At 50.6% G+C, this 18,879-nt stretch overlaps 1 protein-coding gene across 3 annotated transcripts in view; it reads right to left on the reverse strand.

Annotated features, from left to right (window-relative positions):
- mllt6 (MLLT6, PHD finger containing) overlaps positions 1-18,879 on the reverse strand; it is a 128,119-nt gene that overhangs the window by 48,594 nt on the left and 60,646 nt on the right. For all 3 annotated transcript variants that reach the window (XM_033034890.1, XM_033034892.1, XM_033034891.1), the window contains exons 5-7: positions 16,192-16,287; positions 9,667-9,946; positions 1,023-1,577 (exon numbers count right to left, since the gene is read on the reverse strand). In XM_033034890.1, coding sequence (XP_032890781.1) covers positions 1,023-1,577; positions 9,667-9,946; positions 16,192-16,287 — 931 coding nt within the window. The remainder of the gene's footprint in view (positions 1-1,022; positions 1,578-9,666; positions 9,947-16,191; positions 16,288-18,879) is intronic.

Raw genomic sequence — 18,879 nt, forward strand, 5'->3', positions numbered from 1 at the left:
GGGTTTTCTCCGGGATCTCCGGTTTCCTCCCACACTCCAAAGACGTCCAGGTTTGTAGCTTAATTGGCTTGGTATGATCATAACTTCCAGGACAAGGGGTCACAGTTTAAGGATAAGGGGGGGGGGGGGGGGGGAGTCCTTTAGGACCGAGATGACAAAAACATTTTTCACACACAGAGTGGTGAATCTCTGGAACTCTCTGCCACAGTTGAGGCCAGTTCATTGGCTATATTTAAGAGGGAGTTAGATGTGGCCCTTGTGGCTAAAGGGATCATGGGGTATGGAGAGAAGGCAGGTACAGGATACTGAGTTGGATGATCAGCCATGATCATATTGAATGGCGGTGCAGGCTCGAAGGGCCGAATGGCCTACTCCTGCACCTATTTACTATGTTTCTATGTCCCCAGTATGTGGGATAGCACCAGTGTGCGGGGAATGCTGGTCGGCACGGACTCGGTGTGTCGAAGGGCATGTTTCCGCGCTGTATCTCTAAATTAAAATCAACTTTTCACTGACTGGGTTACATCCTGGTGCAGATCCCTATACATATATATATACACACACACATACATACATGTACACATAAATAACATAAAAAATAATAGTGCAAAAAATTGTACAAAATCAATGCCCCCAAGTCTATGTGTAGGAAGATACTGCAGATGCTGGTTTACACCGAAGATAGACAAAGGAATGCAGGGAACGGGGAAAAAGCAGGAACGGGGGTACTGATTCTGGATGATCAGCCACGATCATATTGAATGGCGGTGCTGGCTCGAAGGGCCGAATGGCCTACACCTGCACCTACTTTCTATGTTTCCCTGTCTTTCCGCAACAAAAGCTTTTCACTGTACCTCGGTACACGTGACAATAAACTTAAATGAACTGAAATGGATTTAATTGAAATGTATATGACTCCAAAGAGATATTTTACCCCTCATAGGTGTAATCCTGAACGAAGGGGCTTTTATTCCCCAGAGAAAGGGGTCGACCATTGAAGTAGGAGGGTAAACATTGCCTACCTGCGCCCAGGTGTGATGGTTCCATGGAGAGGCTTGGGATGGAGCCACTCATACTGGTGGATGGTGTGAGTTTCGGCAAGGCAGGGCTGGTGATGCAGCCAGTGGAGCAGATTGCCGACGAGGTTATGTGGGAGCTGGTGGCCAGGCCGGTGGCTACATTGTTCTTGTTGCCCTTGGGCCTCCCGCGTCCGTGCCGACTCTTCTTGCCGCCTTTGTGCTTCTTCTCCTTCACCGTCTCCTCCTCCTCCTCCTCCACCTCGGCCAGGGGCTGCGGCCGCTTGTAGCCGGGGCCGGCGGGTCCGGCCGTCCCAGCCGAGGGCCGGTAGTCGCCGGGCGGGCCCTCGGGGGGGGGCTTCTTCGGGGCCGGTGCGGGGCCGGGGGGGAAACGCATCAGGGAGCAGAAGCCAGGCTCGGGCTTGGGCGCGTCGTACGGTGCCGGGGCCAGCGGGGGGTCGCGGCCCGGAGGGTAGGCCTCTCCCCGCGGCTCAGTCTTGCCGAAGAGCCCGGCCTCTTGGGGAGGCTGCACGGCACTGCTGGAGGTGCTCAGGAGATTGCCTGGAACACAGAAACAAGCACACAATTGAAACTGAACTGAACACTAGCGCTATCCAACGCACCAGGTACCACCACCCACCCCGTCCACTTTACTTTAGAGACACGGCACGCACACGGGCCCACAGCGACCAGCGATCCCCGCACATTAACACCAGGGATTGTTTCTACAATTATACCAAACCCAAATAACCTTCACACCTACACGTCTTTGAGGGTGGGAGGAAACTCACGCGGGCCACTGGGAGAAAGTATAAACGACATACAGACAGCACCCATAGTCAGGATCGAACCCGGGTCTCCGGCGCTGTGACATGTACTATGCACGCACTTGACCAAATGTTTCTTGTGTGCTGTCATCGTACCTGCCTCAACTACCTCCTGTGACTACCACTACGCCAACTTCATAACTTCATACGATATAGCAACAGAATTAGGCCATTCGGCCCATCAAGTCTTCTCCGCCATTCAATCATGGCTGATCTATCTTTCCCTCTCAACCCCATTCTCCTCCCTTCACCCCATAACCCCTGATACCCTTGCCAATCAAGAATCGATCCATCTCTGCTTAAAAACATCCATTGATGGCCTCCACAACAATCCATGGCAATGAATTTCACTAGAGATTTTCTCCAAAGACTTTACAGATGCAGTGCGGAAACAGGCCATTTGATCACCCAGTCCGTGTCGATCACCCCGTACACTAGCTCTATTCAACGTACTAGGTACCAACTTACAATCAATATAAGCCAATGAACCTACAAACCTGCATGTCTTTGGAGTGTGGGAGAAAGCCGGAGCATGTGGACACAGGGAGAACGTACAAAGTCCGTACGGACAGCACCCGAGGTCAGGATCGAACCCAGGTCTCTGGCGCTGTGAGACAGCAACTCTACCGCTGTGCCACTGTGACACCCGGGTCTGATAATTGGCATTTCGGGTTGCGATTGCACAGGGTCTCGGGAAGACGGAACGGACTGCCAGAGGAGGTAGTTGAGGCAGGTACGATGACAGCATACAAGAAACATTTGGTCAAATACATGCATAGTACAGGTTTCGGGGCATAGGGGCCAAATGCAGGCAGGTGGGACTAGTGTGGATGGGACATGTTGGCCGGAGTGGGCAAGTTGGGCCGAAGCATCATCTCAACCCCAAACATGTACGCACGTCACCTCATAGAGTCGTAAAGTGATAGAGTGTGGAAACAGGTCCCTCGGCCAACTTGCCCACACCGACCAACATGCCCCATCTACACCAGTCACACCTGCCAGCATTTGGTCCAAATGCCTCGAAACCTGTCCTATCCATGTACCTCTAAAATGTTGGGATAGTCCCAGCCTCAACGACCTCCTCTGGCAGCTCATTCCATACACCCACCACCCTTTGTGTGAAAAAGTGACCCCTCAGATTCCTATTAAATCTTTTCCCCTTCACCTTGAACCTATGTCCTCTGGTCCTCGATTCACCTGCTCTGGGACCCGATCTATTCCTCTCATGATTTTATACACCTCTATAAGATCACTTCCTCATCCTCCTGCGCTCCAAGGAATTGGGTCCCAGCCTGCTCAACCTCTGCCTATAGATCAGACCCTCTGGTGCTGGCAACATCCTCGTAAAACTATGGACAGGAGAAGCTTGCTGTGTGCAAATTGGCTGCTGCGTTTCCCACTTTCCACCGCTGACTGCCCTTCGAGTCAGTAAAACCGTTCGGATGTCAAAGCGACTGCATAAATGTAGACCTCAGAAATCAATGATCATTTTTCATTGGAGCGTACAATTTGTTCTTCACTCAGTGGGACCATTAAAGTAGCTTATTAATGTCCCGTTTCCACTTTCAAACAAGTGCTAATCTCAAACTCTTTGTCTAAGTAGATCACTTTAGCACCTCATTACTTCCAATTATCTGGGCCCAACTATTCAAAGTGACACCTCCTGCTTTTTAAGAGCTATCAATCATTTTAAATGGGGCTATTAATGCAAATATAATTCCTCTCAATAAACGCGCGTGTTAACACTGACGATACACTCCTCACCGAGCCGGGTACTGGCGTTGCCCAAGTGTCAAAACTGCAAGGGGGTAGAAGTATTCCTGGATATTTCCACCTTTGCTTTCGGGACGCAGCGCGGAAGAAACATAGAAACATAGAAAATAGGTGCAGGAGTAGGCCATTCGGCCCTTCGAGCCTGCACCGCCATTCAATATGATCATGGCTGATCATCCAACTCAGAAGGGTTTCGGCCCGAAACGTCGCCTATTTCCTTCGCTCCATAGATGCTGCTGCACCCGCTGAGTTTCTCCAGCATTTTTGTGTACCTTCGATCTTCCAGCATCTGCAGTTCCTTCTTGAACACTCCCATCCCTGCCTTCTCTCCATACCCCCTGATCCCTTTAGCCACAAGGGCCACATCTAACTCCCTCTTAAATATAGCCAATGAACTGTGGCCTCAACTACCTTCTGTGGCAGAGAATTCCACTGATTCACCACTCTCTGTGTAAAAAATGATTTTCTCATCTCGGTCCTAAAAGACTTCCCTCTTATCCTTAAACTGTGACCCCTAGTTCTGGACTTCCCCAACATCGGGAACAATCTTCCTGCATCTAGCCTGTCCAACCCCTTAAGAATTTTGTAAGTTTCTATAAGATCCCCCCTCAATCTTCTAAATTCTAGCGAGTACAAGCCGAGTCTATCCAGTCTTTCTTCATATGAAAGTCCTGACATCCCAGGAATCAGTCTGGTGAACCTTCTATGTACTCCCTCTATGGCAAGAAAGACTCTGTCTTTCCTCAGATTAGGAAGCAGGCCCTTCGGTCCTACCGAGTCCGCGCCGACCAGCGATCCCCCTCAACGTTGTGTATGGGGCAAGTTCCCTTCATTTAGCGGAGGCACTTGCAGAGTCTGTCCGGAGTTTGTACGTTCTACCCGTGATAGTGTGGGTTTTCCTCGGGTGGCTCCGGTTTAGGGATCCAGGGCGGAAACAGGCCCTTCAGCCCACCGGGTCCGCGCCGACCAGCAATTGGAGTGTGGGAGGAAACCAAAGATCTCGGAGAAATCCCACGCAGGTCACGGGGAGAAGGTACAAACTCCGCACAAGCCCACCGTGCCACTCACACTCCAAAGACATACAGATATGAAGGTTAATTGGCTTCTGTAAATTGTAAACTGCCCTTAGTGTGTGTAGGATAGTGCTAGTGTACAGGGCTCGCTGTTCAGCGCAGACTCCGTGGGCTGAAGGGTTTTGTTTCCGCACAATCTAAACTCAGTTAAACCCTTCCAGCAGGCTGTAGTGTTTTGATTTTTTAGAAGCTAAGATTGCAACCTTTCTTCAAAGGCTGTAACTCAGCTGCGGAAAGATCTGCAAAGATCAATGAAACATTTCACAGCCTCAGGAAGTCCCAAAGAGGAAACGTTGACATAACTCTTTGAAGCATTGTTGCAGCGACATCATCAGCTTGAGTGGTGTATGATTGTTCTCTTGGTGGGTCCTTCCTGTGGGTCTGGGGAAAGTGCCAAGCAGCACAATGGCACAGCGGGTAGAGCCTGCGCCAGAGGCCCGGGTTCGGTCCTGACTACGGGCGCTGTCTGTACGGAACTTGTACGTTCTCCCCGTGACCCCGTGGGTTTTCTCTGGGGATCTCCGCTTTCCTCCCACACTCCAAAGACGTGCAGGTCAGTAGGTTAATTGGCTTCCGTTAAAAAAAATTCTAAATTATCCCTGGTGTGTAGGACAGTACTGGTGTACGGAGGGATCGCTGGTCGGCGTGGACTCGGCGGGCCGAAGGGCCTGTTTCCGCGCTGTATCTCGAACGATAAATTGTTGATCTGAAAAACGATAAAATAACTACTGCAACTCCTCTTAAAAGTTGGAGAGATATCTCAAGAGCGTGCCGTGGCCTTTGCTGAACTTTTCTATGTTTCTATGTTCATTGTTCCTTCAACAGCACACTGGACCAAATGTGTAGGAAGGAACTACAGGTGCTGGTTTGAACCGAAGATAGACAGACACAACATGCTGGAGTAACTCGGTGGGACAGGCAGCATCTCTGGAGAGAAGGATGGGTGGCGTTTCGGGTCGAGACCCTTCTTCAGAACTACTAGACTGGATATTTTGATTTCAAGTCTCCAGAAGGAGGACAAACCCCCATCCACATAAACGGGACTGAGGTGGAGCGCGTCTCCAACTACAAATTCCTCGGGGATCTGTCCTGGTCCCTCAATACCACCAAACTGATCAAACAGGCGCAGCAGCGCCTTTACTTTCTGAGGAGGCTTAAGAAAGCCCACCCGTCCCCCCAGATCCTGACCAACTTCTACCGCTGTACCATCGAGAGCATCCTGACCACCTGCTTCACGGTATGGTACAGCAGCTGCACCACAGCTGACAGGAAGGCACTACAACGGGTGGTGAAAACTGCTCAGCACATCATCGGTGCCCCGCTCCCTGCCATGGATGCCCTCCACCGCAAACGGTGTCTGAGACGGGCCGGGAAAATCATCAAGGACCCCTCCCACCCTAACCATGGACTGTTTGCCCTCCTCCCATCAGGGAGGTGGTACAGGAGCCTCAGGTCTCGCACAGGCAGGCTGAGGAACAGCTTTTTCAATAACACCATTACACTGCTGAACTCACAGTCCCGTTGCTAGCTATCTTTATACTCTCCCATTTGTATACATTTATTTGCCTATGTACCAGTTTAATTCATCCACAATCCACACATTGTTAACCAGTATTTTTATTTCTACTATCTTGCACTATGACCAGACGCTAAACTGCATTTCGTTGTAACTGTACTCGTATTTGTGCAATTACAATAAAGTTGCATTGAATTGAACGTCCAAATCAGATACCATATAACCATATAACCATATAACAATTACAGCACGGAAACAGGCCATCTCGGCCCTACAAGTCCGTGCCGAACAACTTTTTTCCCTTAGTCCCACCTGCCTGCACTCATACCATAACCCTCCATTCCCTTCTCATCCAGATACAACTGTTGTCAAATTTGTGAGAGGAACAGATCGGGTAAACACACTGAGCCTCTTGCCCAGAGTTGGGGAATCGAGGACCAGAGGGCATAGGTTTAAAGTGACGGAGGAAAGATTCAATGGGAAACTGAGTGGTAACTTGTTCAGGGTGGTGGGTGTACGGAACGAGCTGCCAGAGGATGTAGTTGAGGCTGCTACTATTGTAACGTTGAAGAAACATTTAGACAGGTACATGGATAGGGTGAGTTTGGAGGGATATGGGCCAAACGCAGGCAGGTGGGACTAGTGTAGATGGGGCATGTTGGCCGGTGTGGGCAAGTTGGGCCGGTTGAACTGTTTCCACACTGTATCAGTCTATGGTTCAATGAGTTGGACTTAAAGGACATAAACCCTAGAAGTCGTCCAAAGCAGATACAAGTGTTGTCAACCAGTATCACAGCTGATACCGGCACTGCCAATTTTAAATGTGTGCAAGGTTCACAGATATATCGCACAAGATTTTCAGAGCTTCCTGTCGAAGTTCTGTGGTTTTCCTCGGCTGTTTGATCTTCCGTTTCCGGCTGCGTGGGTGATCGTACGTGCAGTTGACAGCATGCAGGTCTGAGCGTGGCTCACCGGGCGACAGGTTAGTTTGGAGATACAGCACGGAATCAGGGCCCTTCGGCCCAACGTGTCCATTCCGACCAGCGATCCCCGCCCATCACCACCATCCTCCATACACTAGTGACAATTTACATTTACACCAAGCCAATGAACCTACAACCCTGTACGCCTTTGGAGTGTGGGAGGAAACCGAAGATCTCGGAGAAAGCCCACGCGGTCACGGGGGAGAACGTACAAACTCCGTACAGTCAGCGCCCGTAGTCGGGATCGGACTCGGGTCTCAGGCACTTTAAGTGCTGTAAGGCAGCAACTCTCCCGCTGCGCCTGTAGCTGCCTGTAGCTGCTGCCGAGTTAACTGAGGAGACCTTAGCGCTATCTGTGTTGGTACTTTAAACTTCCAGCATGCCACAGACGACTGTGGAGACCATGTCGATGGATATTTTTTAGGCAGCGATAGATAGATTCTTGATTAGTACGTGTGTCAGGGGTTATGGGGAGAAGACAGGACAATGGGGACAAAGGCGGTAGAGTTGCTGCCTCACAGCACTCAAAGCGCCCGAGACCCGGTGTTAATTCCCGACTGCGGGTGCTGTCTGTATGGAGTTTGCACGCTCTCCCTGTGGGTTTTCTCCGAGATCTTCGGTTTCCTCCCTGCGCTCCAAAGGCGGACAGGTTTGTCGGCTATTTGGCTTGGTGGAGAGATAGATCAGCCATGATTGAATGGTGGAGTAGAATTGATGGGCTGAATGGCCTGATTCTGCTCTGATCACTTACGTACAGCCGCACGTTTTTGCATTTGATTCGGGGCGGTGGTTTGCCGGCGTGGCAAGGCCACTCGGTTAAAGGGAGAGAAAACAAACAAAATAACTCGTTATCGCAGCTGAACAAAGGGTGTGGGTATCGGCAAAACATGAAAACAACAAGAGAGGGTTGGAAATGATCAGCAGATGAGGCTCTATCCATGGAGAATCAAAACAGAATCAATATCAGTGGAGCAGCTGGTAGTGCTGCTGCCTCACAGCGCCAGAGACTCAGGTTTAGTTTAGTTTAGAGATACAGCGCGGAAACAGGCCCTTCGGCCCACCGGGTCCGCGCCGACCAGCGATCCCCGCAGACTGTCCCACACCCACTAGGGACAATTTTTACATGAATCAATCCAATTAACCTACGAACCTGTACGTCTTTGGAGTGCGGGAGGAAACCGAAGCTCTCGGAGAAAACCCACGCGGGTCACGGGGGGAACGTGCAAACTCCGTACAGACAGCGCCCGTAGTCGGGATGGAACGCGGGTCTCCAGCGCTGCATTCGCTGTACGGCAGCAACTCTACCGCTGTGCCTCCAGGAGAGTTTCATAAGTTCACAGGTCATAGGTGCAGAAGTAGGCCATTCGGCCCATCGTGCTTACTCGCCCATTCAATCATGGCTGATCTATCTTTCCCTCTCAACCCCATTCTCCTGCCTTCTCCCCATAACTCCTGACACCCGGACTAATCAAGAATCTGTCTATCTCCACCCAAATACTTGGCCTCCACAGAATGCCACAGATTCACCACCCACCTACTGAAGAAATTCCTCCTCAACGCCTTTCTAAAGGTACATCCTTTTATTCTGAGGCTATACACTCTGGTTCTAGACTCTCCCACTAGTGGAAACATCCTCTCCACATAATACATAGTTCCTGTTTTATTTCAGACTTACAACATAGAAACATAGACGCAGGAGTGGGCCATTCGGCCCAACACCTCCATTCAATATGATCATGGCTGATCATCCAGAATCAGTGCCCCGTTCCTGCTTTTTCCCCATATCCCTTGATTCCGTTAGCCCTATAAGGGGCTGTCCCACTGTACGAGGTAATTCAAGAGTTCTCCCGAGTTTCCACCGATTCGAACTGGGAGAATTACGGTAATAGCCGTCCGTAGGTACTCGGGGCTCTCGTGAACATTTTTCACAGTGCTGAAAAAACTTCACGAGTTACCGCGTTTCCCGAGTACCTGCCGTTAGCGTTACGAGCCGCTACGGGACGTCCACGAGCTCCGACACACCCGCTACGTACGTTCTACGTACTTACTACGAGTTTGATTTTTTGTTAAACTCGGGAGAGCTCTTGACCTCGTACAGTGGGACAGCCCCTTAAGAGCTAAATCTAACTCTCTCTTGAATACATCCAGTGAATTGGCCTCCACTGCCTTCTATGGAAGAGAATTCCACAGATTCACAACTCTCTGGGTGAAAACGTTTTTCCTCATCTCAGTCCTAAATGGCTAACCCCTTATTCTTAAACTGTGACCCCCTGGTTCTCGACTCCCACAACATCGGGAACATTTTTCTGCAACGAGCCTGTCCAATCCCTTAAGAATTTGAAATGTTTCTATAAGATTCCCTCTCATCCTTCTAAATTCCCGTAAATACAAGCCTAATTGGCCCACTCTTTCTTCACATGTCAGTCCCGCCATCCCGGGAATTAACGTCTGTGGTATTTTGCTATTTATAGACGGTACCTTGCTGAAACAGGCTTGGCGACGAAACTGTGGCAACAACTGCCGTGCTCTTAGCTCCGCCAGGCTTCCGTCCACGCTGGCCGCAGCCATGGCCGGGGGCCTTCTTCCCTTTGACATCTGACCTGGCCACCTCGGCTGTCTCCTTCCCGCCCGCGAGCGGCGCCGACGGTCGCTGGAAATGTTTGTTGCCGAAGGGAGCAGCGGCCTCTTCCGACCCTCTCGCGGTGCTCGACTTATAGGCACGGCTGCTACTGCTGCTGCTGCTGGTACTTATGCAAGTCTGGCGGACAAGGGAAAATATCATCAGCACAGCAAACTTATGTATAATATTATCTGATCTTTAGCTTCCAGACACAACGTGGAAACAGGCCCTTCGGCCCATCGAGTGTGCGCTGACAAGTAATTACCCATATACTAGTTTAGTTTAGTTTAGTGATACATCACGGAAACAGACCCTTCGGCCCACCGAGTCCACTCCGACCAGCGATCACCCCGTACTCTAGTTTAGTGAGGTCAAGAGATACAGCGTGGAGTTTAAGAAGGAGCTGCAGATGCTGGAAAATCGAAGGTACACAAAAATGCTGGAGAAACTCAGCGGGTGCAGCAGCATCTATGGAGCGATACAGCGTGGAAACAGGCCCTTCTGCCCAGTGAGTCTGCACTGACCAGCGATCACCCATACATTTGTTTAGTTTAGAGATATAGCATGGAAAGAGGCCCTTCGGCCCAACGAGTTCACTCTGACCAGTAACTACCCGTACATTAGTTTAGTTTAGTTTGGTGATACAGCGCGGAAACAGGCCCTTCGGCCCACCAAGTCCATGCTGACCAGCGTTCAACCCATACACTAGCTTAGCTTACAGATACAACACAGAAACAGGCCCTTCGGCCCACCGGGTCCGCACCGACCAGCAATCAGCCGTACACTAGTTTAGGAAAGAACTGCAGATGCTGGAAAAATCGAAGGTAGACAAAAATGCTGGAGAAACTCAGCGGGTGAGGCAGCATCAATGGAGTGAAGGAATAGGTGATGTTTCGGGTCGAGACCCTTCTTCAGACTGATGTGGAGGTTGGGGGGGGGGGGGGGCAGGAAGAAGAAAGGAGGAGGCAGAGACAGTGGGCACTAGTTTAGTTCAGTTAGAAACATAGACAATAGGTGCAGGAGTAGGCCATTCGGCCCTTCGAGCCTGCACCGCCATTCAATATGATCATGGCTGATCATCCAACTCAGTATCCTGTACCTGCCTTCTCTCCATACCCCCTGATCCCTTTAGCCACAAGGGCCACATCTAACTCCCTCTTAAATATAGCCAATGAACTGTGGCCTCAACTACCTTCTGTGGCAGAGAATTCCACAGATTCACCACTCTCTGTGTGAAAAAAGTTTTCCTCATCTCGGTCCTAAAAGATTTCCCCCTTATCCTTAAACTGTGACCCCTTGTTCTGGGATTGAGAGGTACAGCATGGAATCAGACCCTTCGGCACAACGAGTCCACGCCGACAAGCAATTACCTGTACAATAGTTCGATGCTACACAGTAGGGGCCATATACTGAAGCCAAATAACCGACAAACCTGCACGTCTTTGGAGTGTGGGAGGAAACCGGAGCACCCGGAGAAAACCCACGCGGTCATATCGACTCCGTCCAGACAGCAGCCGTAGTCAGGATCGAACCCTGGTCTCTGGCGCTGTTTAAGGCCGTTCGTTTTGTTTGCATCAAAGTTATTAAGACTCAAATTTAAAAAAGAAAAGCTGGGGCAGAGAAAGAAACTGGTATACTAAAACATCCGGTGCTTTCAAAACATAGAAGAATTTAACGAAAAGCATCAGTTGAGCAAAATAATACAACATACATTGGGCACATGCACCAGTGGCGATCTCCCTGCAGCAAGTTTGGACTTTTCAGAGGCCTGGAAGTTGAAAAATGGTGCCAGGATTTTCAGACACTCTGTGTGCTGTTCATGAAGAGGATCTATTGTCCTCATGTGTGGTGTGATTTGGTGGATAAGCGAGCAGAACAAACACTCTACTGTATCTGGGCACACGTAATGATAAACACACCATTGAGCCACTGAAACAGTGAAGGTTTTCCTCAACAATCAGATGTTGAAGAGAATTTTCACATTTAGTCGCTTTGAATGGCGAATGAAGTCCAATGCACGTAAATGTCAGGCGTTGAGTCTCGGGAAGTCAGACCAGGTTGTCTTACGGCAATCTGTCTACATGCCTGGTCCAGAACCAGGGGCCACACACAGTCTTAGAATAAAGGGGAGGTCATTTAAGACCGAGGTGAGAAAAAAACTTTTTCACCCAGAGAGTTGTGAATTTGTGGAATTCCCTGCCACAGAGGGCAGTGGAGGCCAAGTCACTGGATGGATTTAAGAGAGAGTTAGATAGAGCTCTAGGGGCTAGTGGAGTCAAGGGATATGGGGAGAAGGCAGGTACTGGTTATTGATAGGGGACGATCAGCCATGATCAAAATGAATGGCGGTGCTGGCTCAAAGGGCCGAATGGCCTCCTCCTGTACCTATTTTCTATGTTACTATCTCCCGCTGGCTTTCAGGGGGCCTATAGTACAATCCCATTAGTGTGCTTGCACTTTTTCTTATTTCTAAGATGCAACCGGGGGCGGCACGGCGATGGATTTGCTGCCTCCCAGCGCCAGAGAGCGGGGTTCCATCCTGACTACGGGCGCTGTTTGTGCGTTCTCCCCGTGACCCGTGCAGGTTTTCTCCAGGATCTCCGGTTTCCTCCCAAACTCCAAATACATTCAGGTTTTGTAGGATAACTGGCTCGGTTTAAGTCAAGTGTAACTTGTCCCTAGTGGGCGTAGGATAGTGTTACCGTGCGGGGCTCGCTGGTCGGAGCGGACTCATTGGGCCGAAGGTTTCCGCGCTGTATCTCTAAACTAAACTAAATTTGAAATGTAATAAATCTTTACACTAACATTCACGGCCGCGACCTGAGAAAGTGCAGCACAATAATAAAGGCGACACAGTTGTATAAACTTCACATGAGCCATCTCCCAATCTTCCCTGTCAGCATTCCAAGCATTCCTTTCTCTTTAAAATCCTCCGCGTTCAAATATCTTCCCAGCACCTGTCCTTATAGTCCCTCTCTTGCCACATCCACTAGCTTCACCTCCACAAGACTCCATCCTGATATTCAGGGTGATTCAGGGACAGCTTCTTCCTCACTGTTACCAGGCAACCATCGACAGCGTGGGCGGCACGGTGGCGCAGCGGTAGAGTTGCTGCCTTACAGCGCTTGCAGTACCCAGGCTCGATCCCGGCTACGGGTGCTGTCTGTACGGAGTTTGCACGTTCTCCCCGTGACCTGCGTGGGTTTTCTCCGAGATCTTCGGTTTCCTCCCACACTCCAAAGACGTGCGGCTTTGTAGGTAAATTGGCTTGGTTAAAGTGTAATTTGTCCCTCGTGTGTGTGTAGGATAGTGTTAAACCCCTGTCCCCACGGTACGAGTTCACTCCAAGAGCTCTCCCGAGTTTGCCCTGATTCGAACTCGGGAGATTTACGGTAATGGCCGCTCGTCGGTACTCGGGGCTCTCGTGGGCATTTTTCATCAGGTTGAGAAATCTTCACGAGTCTTCCCGTGCTTACCTGCCGTTAGCGAGTCTTCCCGAGTACCTGCCGTCAGCGCTAAGAGACGTCCCCGAGCTCCGACGTACCCGCTACGTTCAATCTCCGTGCGTAACCTGAGTTTGATTATTTTAAAACTTGGGAGAGCTCTTGGAATGAATTCGTACCGTGGGACAGGGCTTTAAATGTGCAGGGATCGCTGGTCGGTGCGGATTCGGTGGGCAGAAGGGCCTGTTTTCGTGCAGTATCTCTAAACTAGAGAACAGTCCTGAGCTATCATCTACTTCATTGGAGACCCTTGTACTACCTTGAATCAGACCCTACTGCATTTCATCTTGCACCAAACAGTGTTCCCTTTATCCTGTATCTGTACACTGTAGACGGAATGATTGTAATCACGTATTGTCTTTCCGTTGACTGGTTAGCGCGCAACGAAAGCTTTTCATTGTAACTCGGTACACGTGACAATAAACTGTACCAGAGATTCGTGGCTCAGTCCCAACTCAGCTGGGATAGTTACCCACGGAGGCAGGACAGATTATCACTTTAGCTAGAGTAACTCAGAACAAGGATGGGCAATGTTTCGGGTTGGGGAAATCACTGGGACTACTTTACTTTAGATCTTAGAGATACGGCATGGTAACAGGCCCTTCGGCTCACCGAGTCTATGCCAGCCAGCCAACCCCTTACACTAGCATTATCTTACACATTAGGGACAACTTACAGAAGCCAATTAACCATCTTTGGAGTGTGGGGGGAAACCGGAGCACCCGGAGGAAACCCACGCGGGTCACGGGGAGAAGGTGCAAACTCCGTACAGACAGCACCCGTAGTCGGGATCGAACCCGGGTCTCTGGCGCTGTGAGGGAGCAACCCTACCGCTGCGCCACCGTGCCGCCCCTGAGCAATCACTGCGCCCAGCACGGTGGAAGAAGAAGGGTCTCGACCCGAAACATCACCCATCCCTTCTGACCAGAGATGCTGACCGACTCGCTGAGTTACTCCAGCTTTTAAATCTTCGGTTTAAACCGGCATCTGCAGTTCCTCCGGGCACACCGAGCCTGGAATCAGCTGTTGACATGAAGGAACGGGAAGAAAGGCTTCGGCGCAGGGAACGTGCGGTCCGCGAGGAGCTGGCTCGGCACACGTGTACATCGGCGCTCGGAGGGCCCGGGGAACAGCAGCGGAACAAGGAGGCTGAGCCAGCAACAACCTGAGACCTTCAGCAACAGACTGGTTCCACCAAGATGCAGCACAGAACGCCACAGGAGATCCTTCTTCCCTGTGGCTATCAAACTGTACAACTCCTCCCCCTTTCTGTCGTGGGGTAGACTGACTCCCCCCCCCCCCCCCAATCTTTGCACATCCCCAATCCTTTCCACTCGTCACAAGGTTCACCAGAATGATTCCTGGGATGTCAGGACTTTCATATGAAGAAAGACTGGATAGACTCGGCTTGTACTCGTTAGAATTTAGGAGATTGAGGGGGGATCTTATAGAAACTTACAACATTCTTAAGGGGTTGGACAGGCTAGATGCAGGAAGATTGTTCCCGATGTTGGGGAAGTCCAGGACAAGGGGGTCAAAGCTTAAGGATAAGGGGGAAATCTTTTAGGACCGAGATGAGAAAAACATTTTTCACACAGAGAGTGGTGAATCTCTGGAACTCTCTGCCACAGAAGGTAGTTGAGGCCAGTTCATTGGCTATATTTAAGAGGGAGTTAGATGTGGCCCTTGTGGCTAAAGGGATCAGGGGGTATGGAGAGAAGGCAGGTACAGGATACTGAGTTGGATGATCAGCCATGATCATATTGAATGGCGGTGCAGGCTCGAAGGGCCGAATGGCCTACTCCTGCACCTATTTTCTATGTTTCTATGTCACTTTATTTTCATGCTTCATGTATCTTGTTGTGTTTCTATGACATTTGACAGGTCGATTTCCCTCCTGGGACAAATAAAGTTCTGACGTATCGTATGGTAACCAGAGCAACAAGGGCTGGAGTCTCCGAGACTGAGCACCAGGAGTGTGAACTCAAGCACACAGAGATGGTAATCGGCGGCATCTCCCTCTCCCCTGACCAGGCACGGAAATCACTATCAAAATATGGAGGGGACAGGGGGGGACACGCGCATGTACGCACACTCACACATACGCGAGGCTTCGGAGGCTCAATCCAGCGCTAAATGCAGCTCAACTCTGCCTGTATCGCCGGGTTAACCTACAGCCCTGCCTGGACTGACGGGACACCAGTGCTGCTTCTCCGCGCTGGCTGTAAACCTGGGCCATATTTCCCGCAAGTTCAGGCAGGGCTGTAGGAGTATTAACCTGGCGGGACAGGCAGAGTTGAGCTGGGTTTAGTGCTGCTTCTCTGCGCTGGCGGTAGGCCTGGAGGTACAGCTCCCGTCTGACTCCCGACGTCTCTGGCCACCCCCGGACGTGGGGACGGGACAGCGCCGGAGAGCCGGGATGGATCCTGGCTGCGGATGAGGCGCAGGTCTGTGTCCAGGGCTGGCGAGAGTGTTTTGGCACGCCTCCCTCCTCCAATCGGCGCCCTCGATCAGCAGTCCTACCCCCACTGTCTCGCGGAAAGCGAATATTTCACCGAGTTTTAAAATCCGGATTACAAAAAATGGGGGGGGGATTGTCCCCCACCTCTCAAAACAGGGGGGTGGGGGGGGCGTGTCTAACCTGGCCCCCTCCGGGATTTCCGCCCCTGCCCCCGACTCTCAGTCTGAAGAAGGGTCTCGACCCGAAACGTCACCCATTCCTTTTCCCCAGAGATGCTGCCTGTCCCGCTGAGTTACCCCAACATTTGGTGTCCATCATCGGTTTAAACCAGCGGCTGCAGTTCCTCCCTGCACATGCCTTCGTTTGAGTCGGGCCGCGAATATCAAGAGCCCGAGGGCTGCTTCATTGCATTCGCTCACCTTCTCTGCTGTTAGCGTGACCGTACTAACAACTGAGCTTAAAGACTCTGTGGCCTTCTTCACTTTCTGCCTTGGCCTCTCCCTATCCTTCCGGCTCTGAAAAACACAAAGAGAAACAAAGCTCTTCACCAGAGTTGAAGACGGAGATGGCTGGGAATATTCGGCAGCTTCTGTGGAGAGGGAAACTGGGTCAACGTTTCATGTGCGTGACCTTTCAGGTTCTGGCTCAGAGGAAGAGGTCGGGCAGTCTAGGACTTTATTCTGTGGAGCACAGGAGTTTAGTTTAGAGGTACATTGCGGAAACAGGCCCTTCGGCCCACCGAGTCCGTGCCGACCAGCGATCCCCATATCGTACACATACTGTGGACAATTTACAATATTTACCGAAGCCAATTAACCTACAAACCTGTACGTCTTTGGAGAGTGGGAGGAAACCGGAGCACCCGGAGAAAACCCACGCAGGTCACGGGGAGAACGCACAAACTCTGTACAGACAGCACCTGTAGTCATGATCGAACCCGGGTCCCTGGCGCTGTAATGGCCCTGTCCCACGGTACGAGTTCACCCAAGAGCTCTCCCGAGTTTTAAAAAAAATCTAACTCGTGGTAAGCACGGAGAATGAACGTAGCGGGTACGTCGGAGCTCGGGGACGTCTCTTAGCGGCTCGTAACGCTAACGGCAGGTACTCGGGAAACGCGGCGAGCTCGGGAAGACTCGTGAAGATTTTTCAACATGTTGAAAAATGTCCACGAGAGCCCCGAGTACCTGCGAGCGGCCATTACCGTAAATCCCCGAGTTCGAATCAGGGCAAAATCGGGAGAGCTCTTGGAATGAACTCGTACAGTGGGACAGGGCTTAAAGGAGCAACTGTACCGCTGTGTCACCATGCTGCCACTGGGAGGCTAAGGGGTGATCTTATAGAGGTGTATAAAATCACAAGGGGAATGTATGTATAGTGGGTTTATGGAATGAGCTGTCTGAAGAGGTAGTTGAGGAAGGTACCATAACAGCACTTGAAGGACTCTTGGACAGGTGCATGGAGAGGAAAGGTTTAGAGCGATATGGGCCAAACGCATGCAAATGGGACTAGCGTAGATGGGGCATCTTGGTCAGCATGGAGTTATGGGCCGAAGGGACTGTTTCACTGCTGTAGGTTTCTATGAATCTATGACGTCATTGCCACAGACGTCTGTGGAGGCCAAGTCAGTGGATATTTTTAAGGCAGAGATTGACAGATTCTTGATTGGTACGGGTGTCAGGGGTTATGGGGTGAAGGCAGGAGAATGGGGTTCGGAGGGAGAGATAGATCAGCCATGATTGAATGGCGGAGTAGACTTGATGGGCTAATTCTGCTTCTATCACTAATGAACTGTGAACTTATGAGGACTGGGATGAACTGAAGCAATAAATAAGGGTGTCAGGGGTTACGGGGGAGTTAGGAGTTAGGCCACAGGAGGCTGTGGAGGAGAAGTCAATGGATATTATTAAGGCAGAGATAGATGGATTCTTGATTAGGCAGAAGAATGGGGAAAGATAGATCAGCCATGATTGAATGGTGGAGTAGACTTGATGGGCCGAATGGCGAATTCTGCTCATAGAAACATAGAATGATCGCTGGTCGGCATGGACTCGGTGGGCCGAAGGGCCTGTTTCCACGCTGTATCTCCAAACTGAACCTCGAGCTATAAACATAGAAACGTAGAAAATAGGTGCAGGAGGAGGCCATTCGGCCCTTCGAGCCAGCACCGCCATTCGATATGATCATGGCTGATCGTCCCCTATCAGTAACCCGTGCCTGCCTTCTCCCCATATCCCTCGACTCCACTAGCCCCTAGAGCTCTACCTAACTCTCTCTTAAATCCATCCAGTGACTTGGCCTCCACTGCCCTCTGTGGCAGGGAATTCCATAAATTCACAACTCTCTGGGTGAAAGCATTTTTTCTCACCTCAGTCTTAAATGACCTCCCCTTTATTGTAAGACTGTGGCCCCTGGTTCTGGACTCGCCCAACATTGGGAACATTTTTCCTGCATGCTCCTGTCACTTATTAACGTGGACATTCAGCCCTTCATGTCTGCTCGGCCACTGATTGAGATTTCTTGCAGTCTTGGATGGAGCTGTTCCCAAACCAAACTGTAATGCATCCCGATAGAATGCTCACTGTGGTGCCTCTGTAGATGTGGGTGAGAGTTGTTGGGGACTTGCCGAACTTCATAAGCCTTCTCTAGGGATCCAGAACTAGGGGTCACAGTTTAAGGATAAGAGGGAAGTCTTTTAGGACTGAGATGAGAAAATCATTTTTTACACAGAGAGTGGTGAATCTGTGGAATTCTCAGCCACAGAAGGTAGTTGAGGCCACAGTTCATTGGCTATATTTAAGAGGGAGTTAGATGTGGCCCTTGTAGCTAAAGGGATCAGGGGGTATGGAGAGAAGGCAGGGATGGGATACTGAGTTGGATGATCAGCCATGGTCATAAGGAATGGCGGTGCATGCTCGAAGGGCCGAATGGCCTACACCTGCACCTATTTTCTATGTTTCTATGTTTCTATGTTCTCAGGAAGTAGAGACGTCGTTGTGCTATCTTGGCCATCGATTCGGGCAAGGGCAACAAATAGAAACATAGAAAATAGATGCAGGAGTAGGCCCTACAAGCCAGCATCCTGAATCAGCAACGCAAAATGCCGGGAT

Source organism: Amblyraja radiata, chromosome 16 (assembly GCF_010909765.2).
Source record: "Amblyraja radiata isolate CabotCenter1 chromosome 16, sAmbRad1.1.pri, whole genome shotgun sequence".
Lineage (NCBI taxonomy): Eukaryota > Metazoa > Chordata > Chondrichthyes > Rajiformes > Rajidae > Amblyraja > Amblyraja radiata.